The 25,683-nt window shown below is 43.6% G+C and overlaps 2 protein-coding genes across 2 annotated transcripts; both read right to left on the minus strand.

Moving 5' to 3' along the window:
- Nucleotides 1-17,914: 17,914 nt before the first annotated feature.
- LOC129592126 (cysteinyl leukotriene receptor 1-like) lies at nucleotides 17,915-18,772 on the minus strand. The gene has a single exon (XM_055488091.1). The coding sequence runs from the start codon at nucleotides 18,770-18,772 to the stop codon at nucleotides 17,915-17,917; it is 858 nt and encodes a 285-aa protein (XP_055344066.1).
- Nucleotides 18,773-21,184: 2,412 nt separating this feature from the next.
- On the minus strand, nucleotides 21,185-23,648 carry LOC129592127 (uncharacterized). Its single transcript, XM_055488092.1, has 2 exons — nucleotides 23,340-23,648; nucleotides 21,185-22,753 (listed from the first exon to the last, which is right to left on the minus strand). The coding sequence occupies exons 1-2, from the start codon at nucleotides 23,637-23,639 to the stop codon at nucleotides 21,185-21,187; spliced, it is 1,869 nt and encodes a 622-aa protein (XP_055344067.1). The 5' UTR covers nucleotides 23,640-23,648.
- Nucleotides 23,649-25,683: the final 2,035 nt, after the last annotated feature.

Consider the following 25,683-nt stretch of genomic DNA (forward strand, 5'->3'; position numbering starts at 1 on the left):
TTAGGCATCGTCCGACCAATCGGGATTATGACCTCGGCAGGAGTGTTCCCCGGTGGTTACGCATTATGTATGTTCTACATGTACGTGCAGTTTATCATCTGTCAAGTCCCGGTACTGGTGCACGCTCATCTCCATCAACCGCTTTTGGGCGATCCGCTACCCGGTATCTTACCGGCATCGTCATCATAAAAGATGTCCATTCTGCTCTGCGCCAGCGTGTTCCTGTACGTCCACTTGGTGCAGTTTCCCATGTTCATGGTGGAATACTACATTATCAGTCCAATCAAGAAAGGTTGTCAGTTGACCGGGGCAGCGTGGATGCCTGGCGCAACGCCGATATTGTTCTGCATCGCTTCATACCGCTGATTCTGGTCATCGGGATCTACATCTACATTATTGTCAAGAAATGGAAAAAGAAGCGCACTATTGATCACCACGAAATGAGTGTGGCTTCCACGCAGAATGGCACTGCGTTTACGAAGGCTGATATTGTTGAAGACGATGATGAAAGAGCCGGCGCGAAGAAGCTTAAAGGGAAGAATTCCCGTGGGAATAAGCGGGCAGTTAAGCCGTTTGTCGTCTTAACGATGACCTCGATTTCCGTGCTGCTGTGCTGGATTCCGGCGGATGTATACTGGGCGATGCTGTACCTGGGATTCCGCTTGCCCGCCTGGGCATACACAATTGTCAGTACTTTATACAGTCTGCAAATGATTTTTGATCCTCTGATGTGGATGATTAGTCTGAAATAACCAAGGAACGCCATCTGCAGTTTTCATAACTTGTGCATTTGTTGATTATTAAAATTATAAGAATGACTTGTTTCTACTATTGAACGGAAAACCTTTTCAGTAACTCATATGAGCACGTTTCAGTTACATGGATCACAGATATTTAATGATGCGTTCCTTTAAATTTCTCACCAGTGTTTTCGTAACCTCTTGTCGCGCGCCGATTGAAACACTTGACATCTCTGGAAAAGGGTGCAGTTTATGGTTGGGTAAAAATAGATAGGTTCATTGCGACCGTTAAATAAACCTCATTAATCGTTGAAAAATTCCCAAACACAATTCAAGCAGCCACAGAACTAACTTTCAGACTCTGCGCTCAGCTACATCAATCGCACAACAACGTACACAAACTTTCCGTGATACTATCCATGACATACAGTGCTACAGCTGACCACTGCCCAAGCGCCCACCGGCGCCCAACCGCATCTCCGATCCGCCTTTCGTTCTTCTCCGCTGTCTTAACCGGAATTAGCTCGGCTAATTCTATTTAAGACAGGCTCATGAACTCCTCAGCAATGATGACTTTAGTAGTTTGGGGGTTAATACATAGTATCGATGTCCTATGTAACCGACGCAGCGGATCCAATAGGTCATCTCCACAAAAGGTAACCGACACAGCGGATCCATTACACACTTCCAAAACAACCCCCCAAAACCCCCAAATGCGTCAAACATAGGGCCGCAAACCGTCAAGAGGCTTGGTGGAGCGGATATAACCTTGATACGCATCGCTCTTCCACCGACCGGAACGCTTAATACAGATATCCGACTGGTGACAGTTGGCAGCAGTAGTCGCAGCTCCGATACGGAAGCTGTGCGGTGTAATACAGCCAAGTGTAGGAATACCGTGCACAAGCGCCTTCAACATGCCGGCGAAGCGAGAGCGAGAGAGAAATGCCATCCCGAAAAGTAAATGGGATAACTATTAGGATAATCAAATCGTTACGCAATATGTGATATTTAGATAGACCGAAAGGGGCACACAGATCAGCAGACAGAGAAACGACCGAACCTTGAGCAAACTGGTCACTTTTAGATCGCTTAATAGAAAGTAAAACTGCAGATTTCTGAAAGGTTACATCAGACAGCAACAAGGTAGAATAAGCTTGGAAAGAGCGTTTGTGCGACGACGTAAACTCACACGGACGAAGGAAGCCAGTATGCAGCATTACAAGCTGCCCAAAATAACGACTTATCGTAAAGTGTCCACTGAGAATCATTAAGACCGCGCTTAATTAATCTCATGACATCCAATGATACCGGTAATCTTTTATCGCACCGAGGCGGACGGAGCCGCGCATAGCCTTTAACCGCGCGAGTAATAACAAGCGAGTTTGTGAAATCAAGACTTCCATGCTCACACAGCCAGTTAGAAATACCAGATACATATACACGAAGCGTGGCATAAGATTTATTAGACTCGAACAAATATGCAATGAAACGCAACAAAGATGTGCAGCTAAGCTGATATTTGCGTTGCTGGCAAAAGTTGCGATAAGTGGTAAAGCCAATACTGTAAACGGACCGAGAAGAGGATGCAATATGATTTTTTAATAACAATTTAATAGTAGAATCCATGCTATTCAATCAATAACTCATTCAACACATCCGGTACGAACTCAGGGTTAGCATTAGCATTAGGACAAAGCTGACGAAATTTAACTAGCTGACCGCGTGATAAAGCATCGGCAACATGATTCGACAAACCAGATATGTGAAGAAGACGTAAATTAAAGTTATGTTGAGCTGCACAGAAAAATATTTTCCGCATAACACTGTTTACTTGCAAATTAGCAGAGCAAAACTTAGACCATGCCTGCACAACAGCGAGATTATCAGAATGTAACTGAACTTTCTTGCCGGCCAGTAACGTTCCCCATAGCAGACAGGCAATGTACACAGGAATTACTTCACAAAGTGCGATACCATACTCCGCCATAACCACGCCAGCTGGCCATTTAACAGAAAACCAACGACCGGCAAAATAACCACCGATACCAAACGATAACGATGCGTCAGTGTATAACTGCAACACATCCGCATTTGACCAATCCACATCTATGAACGAATTAGTGCCGTTCCATGTCGGCAAGAAATCGCGCCACCACTGTATATCCGCATGGAAAGCGGCATCCAGCAGGACTGTATCCAGCTGATTATGCAGCAAATTAATCATACGACGCAAAAACAACCGGCCAACCGGCACACATTTGGCAGCAAACTGCAATTTGCCAATGATGCTTTGTAGCTCGGTTTTGGAACACGTAATACGATCCGCCCACTGGTTAAGTAATAAAATAAGCTCAGCCAACTTTTTAGACGGCAAAGAGATCGTACCGGCAACTGAATCGAGCACAATACCCAGAAAGGTCAAGGCAGTTGCCGGACCTTCCGTCTTTTCTACTGCCAAAGGAACACCAAGGGCGCCACATAAATCAATAAAACTGTCAAGTATAACCCGACACTGTGCCGATGCAGCCATGCCAATCAAAAGAAAATCATCCACATAAGAGTAAAATCCACTCGTGATGGGTGATATTCGATAAGATCCAGTGGATTGCATCGGAAAATAAACAGAACAAATAAGGGGAAGAACGCGAGCCGAACGGTAATACAATATCAAAATAGTATCCATTTCCCACACGATAACCGAGGAGATGCCAATCTTCACGCCGAACTGGCACCAGTCTAAACGCATGTTTTATATCTAATTTAACCATAATGGCGCCTTTACCAGCTGTCTTTAGGTAGCGGATAGCATCATCAACCGTACAATAAGAAACAGTATACGTGTGACGGTCAATGCAGTCATTAACAGATGTGCCAGACGGAGCTGACAGATTATTAATGATTCGATGTCCACCTGACGCTTTAGGAATAACGCCCAGAGAATTGCAGACAAAATTAATTAGCGGCGGCTTGTCAAACGGACCAACTGAGTGGCCTAATGACACTTCCTTCTGCACAGACTGTAACAAAATATCATGATGCAAAACTGCCGATTTCATATTAGGCACTGACCAAGATACGCGGGACCGGTATAACCAATATCCGCTCCATTTAATAAGATATCAGATATCTGCGCAACAAACAACCGATCTGGGTGGTCTGCCAATAACTGGACAAACTTCTCACGACGAAGCGGAGTTGCCGGTTTTGTTGGCATCAAGAACTTCATAACAGGAATAGAAACCGTGTCCTCCACGGCCGCAATGGGAGCAGAAATGACGAAGTTTCTTTCGGCATGGTGTTGAACAGATTCCATCGTTGAACTCCTGACAAATGACTTTTCCCACACTACCGGAACCGTTTTTTCGATCCCCGCCGGCCGCTGCCGGCCGGTCACGAAAAAGCTGTGTGTTGCTCCGGCTAGTACTGGCAACACCCACAGCCGGCCGCATCCAACACTCACGAGCAAAATGACCAATACGGCCGCAGTTATTACAAGCACCGCGCTGCGGTTCCGGTAGGCGTTGCGTCTGCTGTATTTCCGGTAAACGTTGCATCTGGAAAGACTGCCGAAAGATTTCTTGATCGGATGTCTCCCATATAGCCACGTTAAACGGCTGCGTACGAGCAAACATGCGGAATCGATGGTCGTACCCCAACCACTGGTTAACAGAGTAACCACTGGCCGCAAAACTTGCCATTACACTCAAGTACTTAATCAGCGGAAGCCGCATATCAGGATAATAATGCGTACGATGAGCCATAAACACGGAGTATGCGCTCACCCACTGCGCAAATGATTCAATCGGTGGCGGCTTACGGACTTTTTATCCCGAACAGAATAATACTGGAAGTCTGTGGCGGCGAGCAGTTCAGCAAAATCAACGTATCGTTCATTACTGCGCAGATCAGCTTCAATGGACGGATCCACTGCCGGCAAATTCAAGAATGGACCAAGGCGCGCACTTACTGGAAGCTTCGGTAAAACAACAGGCGACGAGCAATCACTGATTAAAATGCTGTCACGCTGACCAACATCCGGCGACACATCAGACTGAGGCGGGCGGTGATGCCGGGCAGATGTCAACATGTCGATCTGAGCTTGCAATTCGTTTTGTCTTTGAAGCAGAGACTCCACGGAAGGCGATATACGGGAGCGTGACTTTTTCCTGGGAGGTGAAACTGACTTTTCACTCTTACCGGCAATACGATAAAGTGTCCCTGTAGATTCATCCGACTCATCAGACAGCGCTGAAGACGTACCTTTCGCGGACACTTCCGGCAGAGAAGACACAGAAGCGATTTGCGATCTCAAACGACGCGACATTGCAACAAAATTAACCAAAAACGAATCAGCGAAAATTCATAAATCGTCAATTACGATAACATAGATTGGAAACTCGAGAAACTGATCATAGGAAACACAAGCAGCACGATAAAGGTCATCACGAAGCCGGTAATATAATGCCCTAAGCTTACAACCACGGCACAGCTTATACCATAGCATTCTTCCCAAGAAATTCCCAAACACAATTCAAGCAGCCACAGAACTAACTTTCAGACTCTGCGCTCAGCTACATCAATCGCACAACAACGTACACAAACTTTCCGTGATACTATCCATGACATACAGTGCTACAGCTGACCACTGCCCAAGCGCCCCACCGGCGCCCAACCGCATCTCCCCGATCCGCCTTTCGTCCTTCTCCGCTGTCTTAACCGGAATTAGCTCGGCTAATTCTATTTAATGATGCGTTCCTTTAAATTTCTCACCAGTGTTTTCGTAACCTCTTGTCGCGCGCCGATTGAAACACTTGAATTCTGCAGTTTATGGTGCGGGTAAAAATAGATAGGTTCATTGCGACCGTTAAATAAACCTCATTAATCGTTGAAAAATTTAGGTAGCGTATGCAGTGTGGTTCTGTAGAATCAGCCCGAGATGACGTATTGTGATGACGGTGTGCTTTTGCTTTTATTAATTTTCAAGCAAAAAGCTTACAGTACAATATAGCGATGATATTTGTTCACTGAGCTGCTTTATCGAACCCTTCCGTTCTTTGCGCTGTCGGGAAGAATGTTATTTCTTATACTAACTAAAAGCGCAAATTAAGGCATATATAGTATGTACTGTACATTAAGGCAGATATGTATGTACAATAATCAGTGCATTACTGGTAATTTCAAACGTGAGTATTGAATATCTTACTGGAATGGTTGGTTAAATGAAAGGTTTTATATGACAAGGTATACACAAATCTGGGACATCTTTCATGGAACTAATTACGCGATGTAATTCAACCTGCAGTGTTATCACGGACGACGTCACGAGGCAGTACGAACAGGCATACGACCTGCGCAATTCTCCTGTACCTCTAAAGTTCGAAGATAATTAAGTAAACGCTTAAAATAGCGGGTTCCCTTCTGTTCAGAACAGTAAAATTAGCTAAGAATGTTGAAGCACAATACAATTTCTAACCCATTATGTAAAAGTAGAGCCCTCAGGTCAACTAATAAAATAATGTTAATTTCGGTATGATTTATCCACCGTTTTACGAAACTACCAACCCAAAGCCTTGCAACCATTTATGTGTACGTGCCATAGGCAAAGAAAAGCACGATCAAGCGATTTCAACATTGCAGCGATATTACTGCATTCTCTCGCATTATCTCATGCTAAAAAGCCACATTAACGGATCGAATACGATTTGCACGGAATATAAAAACGACGTCACATTGTGCACCCATCCGGGCGGTGGCATGTTCACATAAACTAACGCCCAGTGCACATCAGCGGGTACCCAGCAGATTAGAACATTAATCGAGGTCAAGGTTAACACGACAAACGGTTTAACTTTGCGTCGCTTGATTCCGGACCGGTATCCAGTGGTTGGCGCGTAGTCTCCGGCATTTTTGTCAGCAACCATCGGCTTACTAGAGTTATCATTGGGATCCGTTGACTGGCGTGCGTCTCCCTGTTCACCTACACGACCTTTCCTCCATCGTTTCAGCATGACGTAGACGTAAATCACCAGAATAGTTAAAAGTGGGATCATCCGGTGCAGAATAAAATCCACCAGCCGCCATGCCACGATGGCTCCCGCTCCCGGCTGGCAAGTGGTGTAATCTTTAGCCGGAGCATGGTAAAATTCCACCAGCATCACGGGAAAGATCAGGATGTGCACGTAGGCCATCACGGCGATACAGAGCAAAACAGCGACGTTTTTATTATGACGCTGCCGATACGACACGGGATGCGTGACCGCCCATAAACGGTTAACAGCGATCAGAACGTGTACTAGCACGGGAATCATGCTGACCACCATCTGGGAATACACGTAGAACGCACATACGGCTTGACCGCCGGGAAAGCGGCCGGTGACGAAATTGAGAAAACCAATGGTGCGCGTAGGGAGCAGAACGACAATGTTGCCGATGGAGATGCAGATTAAATAGATGGTGAAGGCAGTGACCTTGGTTTGTGGTAGCCACTGAAGCAGTAGTATCGTAACGTTCAGTACAACGGATATACAGGATAAACATAGTTGGGCGATTAACAGAGGCGTCCAGCCGTATGGCGTTACAATGGGCAGCGTAGTGTTAGTAAGATATTTTATTGTGGTGTTGTTGAACGCCAGGGCGTTCATGTTTGTCGCGCTCCTGGTCCGAAATAATGCAACAATGTTTCAATGAATATGACTATTTAATTTATCCCAGCTTACGAGAGCTTACATATAAACATCTGCTAGTTTAGCGACGACGATTTAAGAACAACAACAGATCAAATCCAAAGCAAGGTTATTTTGCTGCAATCAACAATAAACCAAGTTGGTGCCATGTGACAGCAATATTTTTATGTGAATCGAGACTTTCGAGTTATAATATGTAGAGAGTACTATGCTGCAGATTTCCGTGATCAGCATTTGCCTCCTGATGAAAGATCTGCAATGCGGCTTACTGTAACAAATACTAATAAGTAATAAGCAATACGTTTTAGCGGATAATGCACAGATAAAACGCCAGAGTGAACATTATGACCTTGTACTTTATGAATTACGTCTCGTCAGAACCAAATTACTGACGCAAATTAGTGGCAATTTTCAATTTCCTTGAAAGGGCATGTTGAATTCCAACTGCATGACAAGATTCAATTCTGCAAAACAGGATTATTGTTACTTAGGTCGCACGCAGTATCACATGCCCACCGGAAATTAAACGCAGTCTAAGCAAAATTTTACTGCGAACATATTTGTTTACGGGTAATACAAAATAATTATTCTCAAGAACAAAATTAATGTTGTGTCAAAGCATGTGATAAAGTTCCGAAACTATTTAGCGGTGTTATCTGTACCTGCTGTTGTACTGTAGTAGAGTGATCTCGAGCAACCGTGTTTCGTTATCGTGCCAAGTTCAAACACATGCGCTGTTGAAAATCGCTAATTAACGATGTTTAATTTTTTATCGTGTTTAGCATTAAAATTACCGAAAAATTAGGTGTTTTAGTGGTGATTACGGCTATCATACCGAAGGATATATAAAGTAAATGAGCTACTGGAGTGAAATGACCTTTGCATAAATGAAAATAATTGCGCATGTAAATTACTATCAAAGATCAGTGAGAGAACTGCTCAAAAGAGAACAATTAGAGAACTGCTCAAAAGCCGCAGCTTGATTGCATAGTTAAGCACATACACATTCAATATCAGATTTATTTCGTTACATAAAAGCGCGGCAGCGGTGACAATAATCGAGCGGGCGAGCGAAGCGAGCCCGCGTTTTTTTCAATATAAGCACTTTGAGGTTTTAAGACACGGCGAGCTTGACCTTCAGGTTCCTTCAGGTTCACACCCCGAAACTGCGGTTCTAAGACACGGCGACCCTGACCTTTGGGTCGCCGTGTGACCTTTGATAACCTTTGTGACCTTTAAGTTCCCGACACCCCGAAACTGCGGTTCTAAGACACGGCGACCCTGACCTTTGGGTCGCCGAGTGACCTTTAGCGACTTTACAGTTCCTGAAACCACACAACCGCGATTCTACGGAGCTTAAATTTCTCAATCTTATGTGCTGACACAGCAAACTATACCTCTTGATTTTGGTGTGCACGTTAGTGTTGCAGTAATCAGCGTCATTTCTGAATAAGATGGGCTACTTTTAGCATATTATGAGATAACGTTTAACATGACGTTTCTCTTAATGCAGGCGACTACAGACCATAATATCACGTTAAGGCGTAACGCAATGTTGTCGTAACGAGCCGCGGGTACTGTGACACGATGGCGATGCTCCAACTTTAAGCTACAATTTATTTACCATGAGGGATATCACGTTACCTCAACAGATAACGTGAGCGTACAAAGCTGCAGTTATTGCATTTATTGCATTTATCCGTGTTTCACTGCTTCTTGCCTTAACTGGCTTAAGTTTGCGTTATTGTGACTGTTAGCTATAACAATGAAAGCAAAATCGTAACTGCTTTACTTCGACTCACCCGAACTGCAAGAGGTTATCGCAAATGCAGCTGGCTGACGTTACTTTAATCGGTTGTAGTTAACACAGCGGTTCGTTGTAATGGGCCACCACTAATAAGTTTAGCCTTGACTAAGGTTACGGATTTGCGTTACAGGGACGTTTGTTGTTTGATAATAATGAATTTAATGCCTTCGGCAACGGTACAAAGTCGCCTCACGCACACAGTAAGATAACACGCATATAACTGGGGCAAAACTGGACAAAATCAAACTCAAAATTTGCGTACTTTAACGTAATAATTCGAAATTACCGTGGAATAACAGCTATCGCACCGATCTGCAGTGCGGTAGATTGATTTTGTTATTTTCGAAACTGGCTTTAGTTGCTGTAACGAGCGATGGTAACTGTTACGGGCTTCCTCAGCATAATGAACCACGGTCTCAGTCACCGCTACCATGGAAGTCTAAGGTTACCGTAAGGGATTCGCACTAACGCCTACCCACATATCGTTTCTGCCAAAATCTGCAGACTTATCCCATAAAAAACTGCAGTTCCCGTACCAGATCACCGCTATAGTAGCAAATTACAGCACATTGAACCGGTTGCTGCTGGGACATTATTCTTTAACGTTTCCGAATGCTTGCTAACGCAATGGGCTCAAGAAACCATAAAAGGATACGATACTGTTATGTAATGTTTTACCGCTGTGCTAAGCAAATTACCGTAAGCGTAACGTTTTCTCTCGTCAAAATTTACGGTTACAATGACAGGTCATAGAACGCTTACGGAAAGCATATTTCTTGCGCAACATTTTGCTTTCACTGGTTGGTGGATAGCGTGTAAAGTACCTGATACCCTTCAATAAACTTATAACTGTAAAATAGATGGTTAAAACATTACAAGAAGAAAACCTTCCATATAAATACATTAATTATGGCATTTTTGGCTCCCGGAAATAAGAGCCCCACTGCATCAAGCGCACCTCACCTAGCCTGTTTGAATAATAACACCTCCTCTCGAAATTACGCCCTAGGGAGACCTTTATAAATATAAAACCTTGCAGGATGATAAGAATGCTGCAAATTGCCTCACAAAAGTTGTTGCAGTTGTGAGCAAACAATGAACATTCTTTTGCAGAATTTCTACGTAACTAAATATATGCTGACAATATTGCTGGCACGATTAAGCGGTTGCAGGTTCCGGCAACTATTATGTTCGCGTTTGCTAGAACAGAATGCGCAGTCTTATAAACTACGGTGTCTTTCCCAAAACATATCGTTCAAGAAACAATGACACCTTCCGAGATTGCGCCCTTCCCAAAATAAGCTCCTGTGTCATAGCCTTAGGCTTATATGTACCCCACGGCCGCAGATTCTCTAATTACAGTAAGAAATTTTATTGATACGTTTCGGTGGAATATTTTTGCTCGAACGCAAACACAGTTTTCGCTACAACTTTAACTTTCACGCTAGCGTTCTACATATCGAGTTTAAGCTTGATTTAAAGCAGACTTTATGTAGAGCCACTGTTCAGTGGTTTAAAAGGTTAGTTAAATTATAAGCGGATTTTGTCTAACGCTCCCGTTTCGTGAGTGAGTTTGCTTTCTATCACAGCGGCAACAAACGAAGAAATAATTTGCGCAATTCAGTTGCCCGATGTTCAAATCTGCGTTATATTCTACTGCTTATGTAGTAATTAAATTCACTGTACTTTACATCCTTTATTTGAAGTGAAATTGCAGGTGTTTTAGAACTGAAATCAGTTAGGCCTTGTTGATTTGCATACCCACTTATCCCAGGAACTCTTTTCGATAAATATACCCCACTTAAACGAAAGTATCAGAAGGACAAGACAGATTCAGTCGACCAGTACAGAGTTAAAGTATGCATCTTTTCTTGATGGGTGTTACAGAACATATTCAAAATGATTAAATTTAATTTTAAAAAAACTAAGAAAACAATTTAACAATAGACACGTTTAATTGCACTTTGCTCGTTTGCGTATCAAAGTTGCACACTTCGTTTATGTTAATATTAGTAGAAAGTAAAAGTAAACTTTGTAATTTGTTTGTTGCGGAGATTCAACTAGCTGCTAATTTCAGTTTAAAAATCAAATGACCTGTTTAATTTTGTCATCCAATGTTTTCTTGAATGTCTGGCTTGGACGAAAAGGTTTGTTTCGAAACGTTTCCTGCAAAGACTTGTTTTCATCGCTTTTGTTTATTCCACTGAATGTATACTACATACTTTATTGTATTCTGCTTACTTTATTTACTGCTTTACAACTTGATCACCTCTGGCTGCTATTGTACTAAAATTATGAAACAGATTTTTTGGTTCAGAGGGTAAACTGCACGAGTGATTCCAGGCAATAATCCTCACAGAATAAACAACATGCCGGACGGCTAATAGAAATGTTGAACGTTTTATCTGTTGTTTGATAAACTGGGTGGATTTTGAAAAACAGAACTTAAGATACCATTCTTCAGACCACAAATTGTAACTCAGCCATGTATAATAATTTGTCTCATGTTGCTGCTTTGGGGTGAGCAGTCGGTTAACTTGATGTAGGAGATTGTGTTCGCGACACACCAACGACAGATGGTCCGGTGTACGACACGAGCGAACGGCGCACCGTAATCATATCGCCGGTGATTTATTGTGTTCGCTCTCATCACAACCGACAAACGATAAACGCTATATGGTCGAGGGTTGCCTCCGAAATGAAACGTGAAATGTTTCAATCAGCCTTGGCGCTTTTGTTTGTGCGAAATTGGTTTTAGCTGTGAAGCCGATGAAAATTAAAATTATAAATTATTTTTTGACAACAAAGCTGCTAGATTTGAGCGCCAATGAGCGTTGTTATGAACATTTGAGTTAAAACAGGCGTCTACGGAGTTTGAGTAAAGAGTTCGCACTGAGTACTTCAACGACGCCGTAAGCTTTGCATGTTAAATTCAAATAGTTGCAAAACCGTTTGTTTTAGGACAAACTCTCCTCACTTGGTATCAAAAAACTTATTCTGATTTACTTCGCTTGCTAATCAACAACCATTCGAACTTATTCTGATACCTCAAAAGTTTCGTGATTTGGTAACTGCTGCCGTTCTAATCGATGCATTCGCCACGAGAGCGGTTGCTATTTCGCAGAGCTGTAGGGTAAGCTTGACGATCTCTATGCTTTCTATCGTCAGTCGTATCGTCAGACGGTCCGATAAGGGTACGCCATGAAGACGTGCAAGAGCCTATCGTAAATCATACCGTACATCGTAAGCATTTTTGTGATTGCGAACACAATCTAATTGCTGAATTCTAACAAAGGTGTTTACCCAGTAAACGGAATAAATGGATTGCACACAAGTAAGTATATTTTGCAAAGGGCACAAGAATAGCTTTACAAATGCTTTTTTGGGTCGACGCCTGAAAAACCTTCCTGATTCAATAGTTTTGTTGCAAGTGCAACTTTTGTGAGCTACATTTAAATTCATACCGGCCTTTTTTTTTCTTTTCCGTCAATGTTACTTTGGCCTAAATGGTCAACTGATCAAGAGGAAGTGGCCGAAGAATTGCTATGATCACAAAGGTGACAGTAGCTTAGGGTAGTGCCCTAAGTTTTTAAAAACGGAGCGACAGTGGCCGAAGGGGGTGAAAGGGGTGACAATACCCGTTTCCAGCTTAACTGCTTATTCAGAAAGGCAAAAATTTAAAGCTGAAAAAAATATATAACTTAACGTATTAAAATGCCAAACACATACGATTTAAGTTACGAATATGCAGCTTTGATATTGCAAGTTTCTACCTTTCTAACATGACGGAATATGTTGTACGGTAGCAGCAATGTACGTACTTCTATAATATCTGTACTGAGGTGCCTGTACTTTACGGCTATATTAATTTGTACGTTCTGGCATTTTCTCTTTGCTTGAGGTAATACTTTGCTTTGCTAACCGGATGCGTTTCGCGCCTATATAAGTCCGAGGGTTGCAGTATTTTTAGCATCAGTTCATTCTAATTCTGAGTATGGCAGTTTCGGAGTTTACTATTAAAATATATCTTCGGAATGCAATCGTATACTCGCTTCGCGTAGATCGTAGCGTATGCACATTCTATTTAGTTATGCCACATTAAAATTATCAGCTCATTCTCTGTCGTTGAGTAAGATCGGTAGGGTTGATATTGCGTTATTATTTTATTTTTATTGCGTTTTTATTATATTGCGTTATCGTATTCGTAACTCGTCTCTCGTCAAAAATAAGACCTCTACTTTCTACATGAAAAGCTTAACACCGCCGCCCGCTCGACCTAAGGGCGGTCACGACCTTCTATGCTAGTAAAATTCATAAACAGCAAGTGGCTCGAGAAAACCAAGCGCAACCTCATGCGATCGAAAATGTAGCAAATTTCACGCTCAAGCATGAAATCCTAACGGATACTAAACAACCACATTAACGGATCAAAAACCATTTGGATAGAAGACAAGGTCCCAATTAAAGTGGCGACCCACCAAGGCGGTCGCGCGTTCATATAAATCATCGCCCAGTAGACATCCGGTGGAATCCAGCAGACGAAAACAGTAATAGATGTTAAAGTCAGCACTAAATACGGTTTCACTCTCCGTCGCCGATTCATCGCGGAATGCTGTGGTGCCGGCGCTCGTGCCCTTTGTGCAGTACTCTCTCCGGCTGTCGCTTTTGTCGTTGAAGTGGCATTATGCTCCGTTGATTGATTCGATCTTTCAATCTGCTGGTCGCCCACTTCGTCTTTTCCATCGCTTAACGATCACATAAATATACGTTCCAAGAATTACCAGCAGCGGAATTATTCGGTGAAGCACGAAATCAGCGCGCCGCCATTCGAGAATACCACCCGACCCGCCTTGCAGACAAGCTGATTTTCCGGCTGGAGTGTATAAGAAGAATTCCACCATAAACATGGAAAAATGAATCACGTGGACGTAGGCCACGGCACCGAGACACAGCAAGATAGCCGTCTTTTTCCTGTGCTTCTGACTATATGAGACAGGATACGTGACCGCCCATAAACGGTTGACAGAGATCAGGACGTGCATCAGTACCGGAACCATACTGGCCACAAATCCGCCGTAGACGTAAACAGCACACACTGCCTGACCACCGGGAAACATTCCCGTCACGGAATTCGTCATGCCGATGGGGCGCATGGTCACTAGAATGACGATATGGCCGATGGAGATGAAGATCAGGTATATTGTGAACGAAGTCACCTGCGTCTGCGGAAGGCACTGCAGAATCAGCATCATGCCATTTAGTCCGACGCCCGCGCATGCTAATACGAGCTGTGTGATGACCAGTGGAGACCAGCCTTGTGGAACGGCTTGCGTTAAAAATACAGTTGCATTACGATGAATGATGCTGGTGTTATTCATCGCTGCCGTTTTCTTGCCGGTGTAAAAACGAAGGAGGAAATGCCGACAATAAAATATTTTCAATTGTATAGCTTCAACCTATGCTAAATTATAACTGGATTTTAAAAGTTCCGACTGTTCGGAATCTAGAACTATAGGAACAGATTGGGAGCGCACATGAGCGCGCTTAGAAAAGCAATCTGACCTTTGCGCGCTTAGAAAAGCAATCTGACCCAATCTGACCTTCTGAATAGCAATCTGACCTTTGAAAAAAGCCGAGTTCCTACTGAAACCATAGTTTGTCTCCCGGTGTGCTGTCTTTTATCGCACCAAATTCCCTTCTAGCCGATACAAGATGTTTAATTATTTCCAGTTTAATTGCTATTTCCAATTAGATGCTGGACAGTGTATGCCGGTTTTTTCATAGAAAAGTAATCATTAACGCGAGATGTAATACTGATTTGCTGCATACAGACAGACATGTCGATGAGATACTCTGTCACTGAAGGTCATTTTTTTCATTTTCCTGTTTTCAGGAGCAGCAATAACATGTTTACACGATCCAGGGAATAACACGTTCAGTCTACGACCTACTATACGCTGCTCTTCATTAAATTTCTAATTAAGTATTATGGAAGTCAATGGCGTATCTGAAATCTATCCCGGTTTCAGTTGTTTAGAGGTATTTTCCAAAAATAAACATGCTTCTCACAGTGGTATTACTGTACAGGTTTTAAGTAGTGAAGAAGCAGAATGCTATAAACAGCGTCACATACGTCACATACGTCTGTACCAACGACCACGAAAAACGTTTTATTACTGTATGTAGAAATTTGTATGAAAATCGGCAGTATATTTAGATATTGCCGTTTACAATAGTGCAGACGACAGCAGCAGTCTGCACTATTGTAGAGCGGCAATTATTTAGATAAATGTTGTGCATTTGAGAGAGCCGCTTTTACATTGCAAAAAAACATGCATATCATAATATAACCGTTTTTTCTGAAGAATACTGTTAATTATTGAAAAGAACCAGGTGATAATTAAACAACAATCCCATAAGAAGAGCGGTGGAGGTTTGTGTACTGTTGTCCAGCTGGAAGTAACAAAATTTATAATATACGAGTAGCATTATAACTTACGCATGAAATGCATCGATGGATGTTAATTATGCAAGATTTGTTGTTGACTAGGTACCAGTCAGAATTATCCCGGCCCTCATGCACCGTTACCCAGACGGCGCTGGTACCCTTATAACGAAGCTCCGGTCAATAACAGTTACCATCCTTACAATAATGCCCCTCCCGACGTGCATTATGCTGTTCCGCAACCCATCCCGTACCAAAATCCGGCACCCTATCCACGATATCAAATTTCTCTGTTACCAGCTTATCAGATACCACAGGGCCCACCCATACCGTATCCGTCACCTCCATCACCGGTCCCTCTGGTAGGTTCCTATCCATCTGCCCCGGCAATTATACCGACTTATGCATTACCGTCCGCATAGTGGCCCCATTAAAGCTATGCCGGAAACCCGGCAGTGTCTTTATCGGACATTGTGGACATGAACACATTTAGGCAAGTATCCCAGTCAAACGACGCGATATTTCACGAAGGACCGGTGTTTGTGGAGACCACCAACGAGTTGTATTTCTCGTCCAACCGCTTTATTAACAGCAATGGAGAAGAACATATTCGCATTTCTAAATTGAATGGCGACGCCGAACGCAATGCCGGTCACAGTGATAACCAATCCCCGATTCTGATGGCCAATGGAGGCGCACGCATCAATCGGAACGAGATTGTCTACTGTTCGCAAGGATATAACGCGACATCGGGTTCGTTGATGAGGCTGAATATCGAAACACTAGTGGCTACAAAAATCGTCAGTGAAATGCTTTCGCAATATTGCTGCCAAAAAAATATCATTAATTCACTTTGCATTTTGCTTTTGCAGCCACTACAGCCAAATCTGGATTTTAGTAGTCCCAACGATGTTGTATTAAGCGACCAGTACGATGGCTACTTTTCACCGATCCGCCTTATGGTTTCTATCAAAACTTCCGACCAAAGAACACGTTGCCGCCTTCTGTTTATTTTGCCGACAAAAGAAGTCTGAATGTCACACGCATTTGGGAGTTCCCTCCTAATTACCGGCCGAATGGACTTTCGCCTTCCCTTGACGGATCGCGACTGTACGTCGCTAATTCAGGTAAATAACGTAAACAATAGTTACATCTCGACTGTAGTATCGTTAATCATATGTATGTACAATACGTTACGTTGCCGTATTAGCAGGTGCGATTGACAGTTTTATGAACAAATAGGATTCCAAATCGGAAACGGCTCCACAGATGCCACCGTGCCCATTGTCGTGCACGTATTCGCCATGTCCAAAGGCAACAAAGGTGTTCCCGTTCTGACCGAGCTGGATCCCATTTCCACGGGGACCGATGTGGGCGTGCCGGATACGGTCAAAGTGGATGAGAAGGCAACATTTACGTGACCGTCAGCAATGGAGTACGTATACACCCCGGAGGAGTGTTTATCGGCACTATTTCCATTCCTCCCCGGACCAGTGGCTAATATTGCCTGGGCAGGGAAGACGCTGTATATGTTGGCGGAAAAGGTTTTGTATTCGGTGCAAGTTAAAATCGAGCGGCACCGTTGCATGATATTGATAACACGAACTGGTGAACAGCTATGTTTAATAAATTATTTATTTTCTTGCTTTCCTAAATGGTTTGAGTATATGTACAATTTTGATAACTCCTAGGAGTTATCAAACAGGCCTGTTTGATTTATTCGATGTAATTTTGTGACGCTGTCCACGATCTAATCAAGGTTAATACAAATCACTTTTCGTGTTTATGTGTTTAAGGAGTACATGCATTTTTGATGTGATCATTCTTGAGATCGTCGAAGCGCAGCGCTGGCTGTTATACGGAGTCCCCGATCGGCAAAAGAAATTTGTGAGTGAAATTAATGCTCAATCTAGACTACCCTAGAAGCTTTTGAAAAAGATTGACGCATTACGCCAACTCTGTAAGCCCTTTGCTTGTTCTTCATCGGGTGCCATGTACTGTACTTATTTGACGTAAACATTTTACATTTGTAATAACTACCAAGAGCGAGTAACCGTAGAAATAACTACGGGTAAAAGACGGAGCTGAAGCAATTAATCAGATTATTGTAGGCCCGTACCAAAAATTGAATTATTTAGTCTAAAGCAGATATGCCAGAGCAGAGCAGATGCAGCGGTAGAGATGTGATGCAGTTATTTTTTCGGCACAACGAAACAAGAAATTAACGCTAGGGTAGCTATTGATGAGCAGGTGTTATCGTACGCTGAACAGCCACATCAACGGGTCGAACACCATCTGCAACGAGTACAAAGTCCCCGTTAAGGTGCGCCCAGGCCGGCGGTCGCATATTCAAATATAGTAGCGCCCAGTCGGTATCTGCCGGGACCCAGCAGACAATAACGTTGATGAACGTCAGGGCCAAAACGATAAACGGCTTCACTGTCCGGCGTCGTATACCCATGCCATCCTGCTGTCGGCGATTCAAGCGGCTTATAGATTTTCTCCCCGCGGTATCAGCGTTCGGCGTATCAGCATCCGCACTGGGATGCGTTTCCGGTTGGTGTGCAATAATGCGTCGGTTCAACCAGCGCTTAATAATGACGTAGATGTAAATAGTAAGTATGGTAAAAAGCGGCACGATCCGATGGATAATAAAATCGGCGCGACGCCACTGTATGATCCCGCCCTCCCCCGGCTGGCAGCCCGTCTGCTTCCCCGCTGGACCGAAATAGTAGAATTCTAGCAAGAAAATCGGAAAGTGCACCATGTGGACGTAGACCATTACGCCGAGGCATAACAATAAAGCCACTTTTTTATTATGACGCGCACGATAATGGACGGGGTAAGTGACCGCCCATAAACGGTTGACGGCGATGAGGACATGCAGCAGTACGGGGATCATACTAACGACAAACTGAGCGTAAGTGTATGCCGCACACAGTGGCCGTCCGCCTGGCCAGATGCCGGTGTAGGAGTTCATCACACCGATGGGTCGCATGACCACCATGATGACGATATTCCCGGTGGCGATGACAATCAGGTAGATAGTGAAAGAGGTCACGTGGGTTTGCGGGAGAAATTGCAGGACGAGCATCATGGCGTTTAAGATAACGGATATAACGGCTATGGATAACTGAAGAATCAGTAGAGGGTTCCAGCCAGTTCGCGGAATGAAAAAGGTCACCGTGGTATTATGATAAACGGATGTATTATTAAATATTTCCATGATGTGTAGTATTCGCTATGTGGCTGATAAAGCACAAGTTAAGGATCTCCCTTGGAAACGGTAGAAAGCGATGAAGCGGGTGCAACTACCGCGCTATGCGAAGTATCGGTCGAATTCGCATGGCACTGATTTTCAAAGCTGTGAAGTAGAATGCCGGGTTCCACATTATATGGCGCTGGATCGGGATAATTTGTTTTTGCAATACGATGCCGTCTGATTAATTTATCATTTGACGGCGTGATCGCAATTAAATTATTTTGGAGCAGTTCCCCGGCAGACATTCTCCTGTACCGAGGCAGTAAATAATTTTCCTGCCGGTCGTACCAAGGCCGTCTGGACGCCAGTTTCTTCCTGTGTTTATCCCCAAATTACGCTGAATCCTGGTTGCGTTCTCCGTCCACAACAAAGGTTGATAAGAAGACCGGAAATCAGGCTTGCTGCTTTACTGATGTCGAAAAATTTACGGTTTATGATTACAAGATGATAACCTAAGTGAGATAATGCAAGGAAACATATGCATGGCACCGGAACAAAGAACCAGGGAAATTTCCTACCCGTTCATTCAGAAAAAAATTGTCAGACAGCACCGGAAACACAGATTGCCGGGCACAAATTAAACATCGCACTGACGAATGAGGAAAGGATTGCGGCTATTGTACAGACAGGCAATAAATCAGGCTGTCACGACGTCAGCATAAAGAACATTAAAAAGGGGTTCCTTACTTTAAACTGGAAAAGAACTACCGCGTCTCTCTCTGTGCATTCGTTGAGCAATTAGCGGCTCCAGTTTACAGATCCACCTGGCGCTATGCTATCATGCATGTGCAGGTCCCAGATCGGTAATTACGTTTTCTTTAAAAAATTTATAACGGTTCAATGAAACAACATTACGTGCTTAAAGTGTACTACTAATCATTTGACTGCTTTGTTTCAAATATGCACCCACTTAATGATATGTTAATGTTTTGCTCGCCGTGATTTTGGGATCCTCGAAAAGAAAAGAGAGAGAGAGAGAGAGAGAGCGATATACGAACGCGTAGAAATTCGCAGCTGGAGATCAGCAAAGCGCCGGCTGTGCACCTTACTCTAGTGGGAGCCGGGCTTGCCGGTTATTCCTCTCCGTGCACCCACTGATCCACGTCGTGTCGGTGCTGGAGAGCGCACAGCACCCCTACGCCAAATGAACTACACAAACAATCTAATTGGACATTAAATTTTTATGGTTTCTGGAATTTATATGTCTTCTTTTGCCAACATGTTTTGACATTTGGCTGAGATCACCTGTGCCTGCTTTTCCTTAACGTCTCAGCGTGCACGTAAAAGTATTTACCGCAATGTCATATCATTCGATGCTTAGAATGACCTTTCCGGATATCCGGATCGAGTGGTCCCACCGTCCCGTCAGCTGGTTCGATAGGATTTCTCATCGCCAGATCATCACTGCTATCTGGTATCGTTCTGGTGAATCCCGATAACCATTCTCTCAGCATTTAGGAATGAAGGGACAAAATCGTGCAATTGTCATGTCTCGTCCGCATAGCTGTAGTATAACACTGACACTAACGGCAGTCAGTCTCCGTCTGGACTCATTCTTCCACGGTAATATCCGGATCGCTGTCACGTTCCGTCAGCCGCCAAGAGAGCATCACATGCTATCTGGTATTCTGGTAATAAACACTTCTCAGTGAACCCAATCGCAAAGTCATACCCAATAAATATAGTACTCGTACTCAGCTGCGTATGCAGTTATTCGTCAAGTGTCCGCGGTAAAAAAATGTACTCAATTAATAAACTCAAAAACAGTGTGCATTAAAGAGACGCATCCCACATAAATCACCAGCGCTACTTTCAAACTGCAAGCAGCGCTTGTTGGGAACTTTGCGCTGTCTGCATCTAATAAATCGAAACATTTGATTGTACTACGTAGTACATGTATCCGCCGGGTAACTCCAGAAAATTTTGCTTTTCCTTGGAAACAGTCTTCCGATGGAAAGGCAGTATAAAAGTGTTTCGGTTCATTAAAAAGTATTTCTTTGCCAAATTAACTGCATTACTGCAACAAAAAAGTGAATGGAATCGGTTTCTATAAAGATAGAATAACTGGAGTACTGTATCTCTACAAGTATAGGTATGTTGTAATACCTAATTAAATGCACAGTCTTCGATTACACGTTGCCCTTATTGCTCCTTCATTACTGTACACGGTAAATACACAACAGTTTTCTTCGGTACTGCTCATAAAGAGTCATAATCACAGAGAAAGCAGCCACTCACAAAAATCTAATCATGCCAGTAATGCAGCACCCGTGCCGCACGGCTGGCATTCCCGTACGCCGCTCCACCAAACGTAAAATACCCGTCTACTAAATCCTTCGGTAGCGGTGTGACATCATTAACATCCCCGAACACCCACACCGTCTGCATGCCCATGATCATATGCTGCAGGGCGTGGCAGTGGATCATCCACACCCCGGGATTCTGCACCCGGATGCGCATGGCCCGCCAACTATACACCGCCCCCGGCCCCAGCGTCTGCTGGTCCGACGGTGCCGGGCGATATAAATTCGACGTATCCCGTTGCGTGATCCGCCCATGTCGCGCCACCAACAGCGCCTCATTGGCCACCGGATCGTACGTCCCATTCCCGGTACCGCAGTCGTAAAAATGATCCCCGTGCATATGCCAGGGATGCGACTCCACCGTCCCGGTGAAATTATTCCCAATCAAGTACCAGACAATCTCCAGAACCTCGCCCATCTTAGCCGGGAAGGTCTTGGTCACCGGGTCGAAACCGCCGTTGGCCAGCGCCCGTTCGTAGTTCGGGAAGTTGGCCGTGTTATTCCGGTACAACGAGACGAGATACGGCTCCATCGTGTTGGTTATCGTTTCGAACCATGGCGAACCTGACTGTTCGAAAAACGCCCCGATCCCCATGGACCCGTTGGTGACGATCTCCTGGACGTTGACGATGATCCGCCGTGTGACCTCTTCCAGCCGCGGGAACGGGTTCCCCGGATCGGGATAGTACATCTGGATTTTATCCTCTAGCCAACCACCGGTGAAGGTTTCGCTAGCGACGGTCAACGGTTTCGTTGCCGGCAGTGTGAACGTGTCCACCGGGTTGGAGTTGACCTTGTAATGTAAAATCGCGTACGCTGTTGTATCATTATCCGGTGACCGGGTTTCCAGTTGTACCCAGAAGCGATCCCGGATTTTTCCATCGGCTCCCGTTAATTCTTGTAGCGTTTTCGTGAACAGAATCGCACTGTAACGTTGTCCGGGTACAACTTCTAAATGATCCACCACATGCGGCATAACGTACTTCCCATCAATCTCGATCAGTACTAACGATGCGTGTTCCTCAAACGCGACGTATACTTGAGAGAACGCCGTACCCCCGATAAACCGCACCCGGTAGGCTTTGTTCGGCTCCACATCCAGCACGGCCATCTCACACCCAGAGCCTTGCTGCTCTTGTGTGGCGTTAAGAGAGCGGGATTTTCCGTTGACGGCCACGTTATCCGGGTCACCGCTCCATGTGAACGGACGGCTGGTTAAATCGTTCAACATGAAGGAGTCGTTCTGGAAGTAGACGTCCGAGAAGAGGATGATCAGTTCGTCGTCGTAGTCGTATGGAGGTTTCTTGCCATCGGCCTCGTCAACGATCAGAACACCGCTGGCGGTGATGGACTGGAAGCCGACGTGGGAGTGGTAAAAGTAGGTGCCGGCATCGCCGGGTTGTAGTTGGAATTCGTAGTCAAAGTAGTGATGGGGTGGGATGGGCCACTGACTGGCCATGGGGGTGCCGTCTGAGAACGGGGATGTTCGCATGGTTAACCCATGCCAATGCTGCAAAAAGTGATATACATATCTCTATAAATACACCTCTGTAAAATATACCTCGTATTAACTGATATCATGAATTCGGAGAAACCTCAGATGTGCGTGTTTTACCTATTTGGTTTTATTTAAAAATTGTTTTATATATACTGTAACCGATTGTAACAAAATAAGATGTATTAAGAAATACGACACATTTTCTGTTTAGCGTCGCAAGAAGCCAATTATCAAATACATTAAGTTGCCCGTTATGCTGCACTTTAATCGGTTCGCTTAATTCTTGCAGTATATACTAGTGCTGCGCCGGTAGACTTTAATATAAAATTATAGACGTAATTGTATTATTGTTGTATATAACTAAGTTTGTTAAAAAGTTATGAAAAATGCAGTAAAAATATTATATTAATTGCTAAATACTGTTAGCTTATGTGTACAAAACGTACACACTTGACGTAATAATACCGTATTTTAGAGAAAATAATGCAATAAGTTAATATCGGTACCGCAGTTAACTTTTCTGTTAAATTACGTGCATTAAAACATTAGGTTCAAATACAGATTATGTGCCTTTCGGTTTTTGCTGGCTGCTACTTACTATGGTTGTGTTCTCATTGTCATGATCATTATACACCCGTATCCACGCTCGATCGCCCTCCTTAAACCGCAACGTCGGACCGGGCGCCGTTCCATTGACCACACTGGAATACCGGCTTGTACAGTCGGCCACCGCCAGCACCACTCCGGACACCCGCAGTATCATATCCGGCCGGAAGGTGTCATCGTGTACCACGACAGAAGGAGGCGTGGCGGGATAATAATTGGCAGCCGCCTGCACACATATCCATTGACAGACAACGGACGCAATAAAATATAAATAAATCTGCATAATATCCATAATTGTCTAACCCGGCGTGTATATTTAGAATAACAATGTAGCGTTGGCTTTTCGGAACGCTGGAAAATTTGTAACAAACCCCTGCGGCGGTGTCAAAAACCCAAGCGCGTTGAACGCTCGCGCGAAAGTGGCATTACTGTCATATATGCCAATGGAACGCTTCAATTTCGACGATATGCTCTATTAATCGATGATGTATTGTTATTAATCGGTATACCTTTTCACCACGCACCTTTTTGTAGGCTTGTTCGATTCCTTAATTTATTTTTCTGATAATAGTGATTTTGCTTTTTTTCTATAAAAGTAACACTGTACCGACCACCTACCATAAATACGTTAGAAATAACTATCTTCCCTCTGTAATTTGTAACAGCGCGTAGAGTTATTACAGTAACTCTACGCTCTGGATTCTATGCGGCAACAAAGTGACGAAAAGTTCACGCGTATCGTCACCTGTGGCACTCTTCGTACCAAAGAAAAAAAGTGAATCGTTTTTTCTCTCCTCGTAGTCACAGTAGACATCTGTATAAAGGCTGTAGACTCCCTGTAGACCTATCGGTAGTCACCTAGGTTTCTTAGGATGTATACAGCGTGTCTACAACGGTATCTACAGGTCGTCTACGGATGTCTACCGCTGTATACAGGCAGCCCTTCTTAGGTTCAGCTCGATACTCTGTTTGTATACACCGGTAGTCTTCTGTAGACATCCGGTAGACACCACTGTAGACATACTGCAGTCACCCGGTTTCTTAGGCTTTTTTTGGGTGCTTACAGGGTGCCTATAGGTTGTCTACAGGGTGTTTACCGGTTTTCTACAGATGTCTACCGTTGTATACAGGCAGGCTTACTTAAGTTCAGCTGAATGTTCTGCTGTATACACCTGTAGTCTTCTGTAGACAGCTCGTATACACCACTGTAGACATACTGTAGTCACTTGGTTTCTTAGGTTTTCTTAGGATATATACACAGGGTGTCTACAGGATGTCTATGTCTACAGGTTGTCTACAGATGTCTACCGCTGTATACAGGTAGCCCTTCTTAGGTTGAGCTGGATGTTCTTCTGTATACACCTGTAGACGCTCTGTAGACAGCCCGTAGACACCACTGTAGACATACTGTAGTCACCTGGTTTTCTTAGGATTTCTTAGGATTCTTAGGATGATTTCTTAGGATGGTTTTCTTAGGATGTATACAGGTTGTATACAGGGTGTCTACTGGTTGTCTACAGATGACTACAGTGACTACAAGAAGGAAAAAAAAAACGTTCCAGTTTTTTTCTTTGGTACGAAACGTTCCATATATAGTATCGTTCCATCGAACGGCAGTTAAGTATCGGTTATTAAGAGCCAATTACCTTCCTATTTATTGAAATAACGGGCACGTTCTCGCCGGCAATTAAGTGGCATCATGCGATAATTGCCATTGATCGGGTGCATGTTTTTCAGTGTTTTTTTTTCGGTCATGAAACTAACGTAAAGTGTGCAAGAACTATTAACCAAATATCTAGATTCTGTACACTGCTCGTTCTAATTACTGTGAGAAATGTTTCCGGAAGGCGTATAAATGTAGCACGTTAGTAGCAGATTATGTTATCCAAATCATAACACACATATTTGCATGTATGTACAGTAGGCACTTCCACAGAATAAATTTGGCGGGAAATAAAAATATTTTTCTGTGAAACTGTGAAAATTAAATGGGTATAAGTACTGTACGAGTATAAAAAATCTGTTAGGCGTATGAGAAATCTGTTACGCAAACTGATCAGTTTTAATAATGTATCCTGCACGAGTGAGAATTTTTAAGGGAACATCTGTTCTTTCGCATTGTGGATGCTAAAAGGGTGTAATCATTTTTATTGTGCCGACCCCTTAAATTCACAGTATTCCTGAAATTAAAATTTAACGAAGAAGCAGTGGAACCAATACAAAATGATAATTACAATTTAAAATGTGTTGCTGCATGGTGTACGGTGTGTTGTCGCGGCGAGAAAAATAATGAGAGCACATGTGAAATGACCGATGTGACTGCCATTTCAAAGGTC

This window comes from Paramacrobiotus metropolitanus, unplaced genomic scaffold (assembly GCF_019649055.1).
Source record: "Paramacrobiotus metropolitanus isolate TYO unplaced genomic scaffold, Prichtersi_v1.0 Parri_scaffold0000050, whole genome shotgun sequence".
NCBI classification, from domain to species: Eukaryota; Metazoa; Tardigrada; class Eutardigrada; order Parachela; family Macrobiotidae; genus Paramacrobiotus; species Paramacrobiotus metropolitanus.

Coding starts and splice junctions, on each gene's coding strand:
- LOC129592126 (XM_055488091.1), bottom strand. CDS start 18,772: ATGCTCGTCCTGCAATTTCTCCCGCAAACCCACGTGACCTCTTTCACT.
- LOC129592127 (XM_055488092.1), bottom strand. CDS start 23,639: ATGGATATTATGCAGATTTATTTATATTTTATTGCGTCCGTTGTCTGT. Junction 22,754..23,339: donor ACAATGAGAACACAACCATA/GTAAGTAGCAGC, acceptor CACTTTTTGCAG/CATTGGCATGGGTTAACCAT.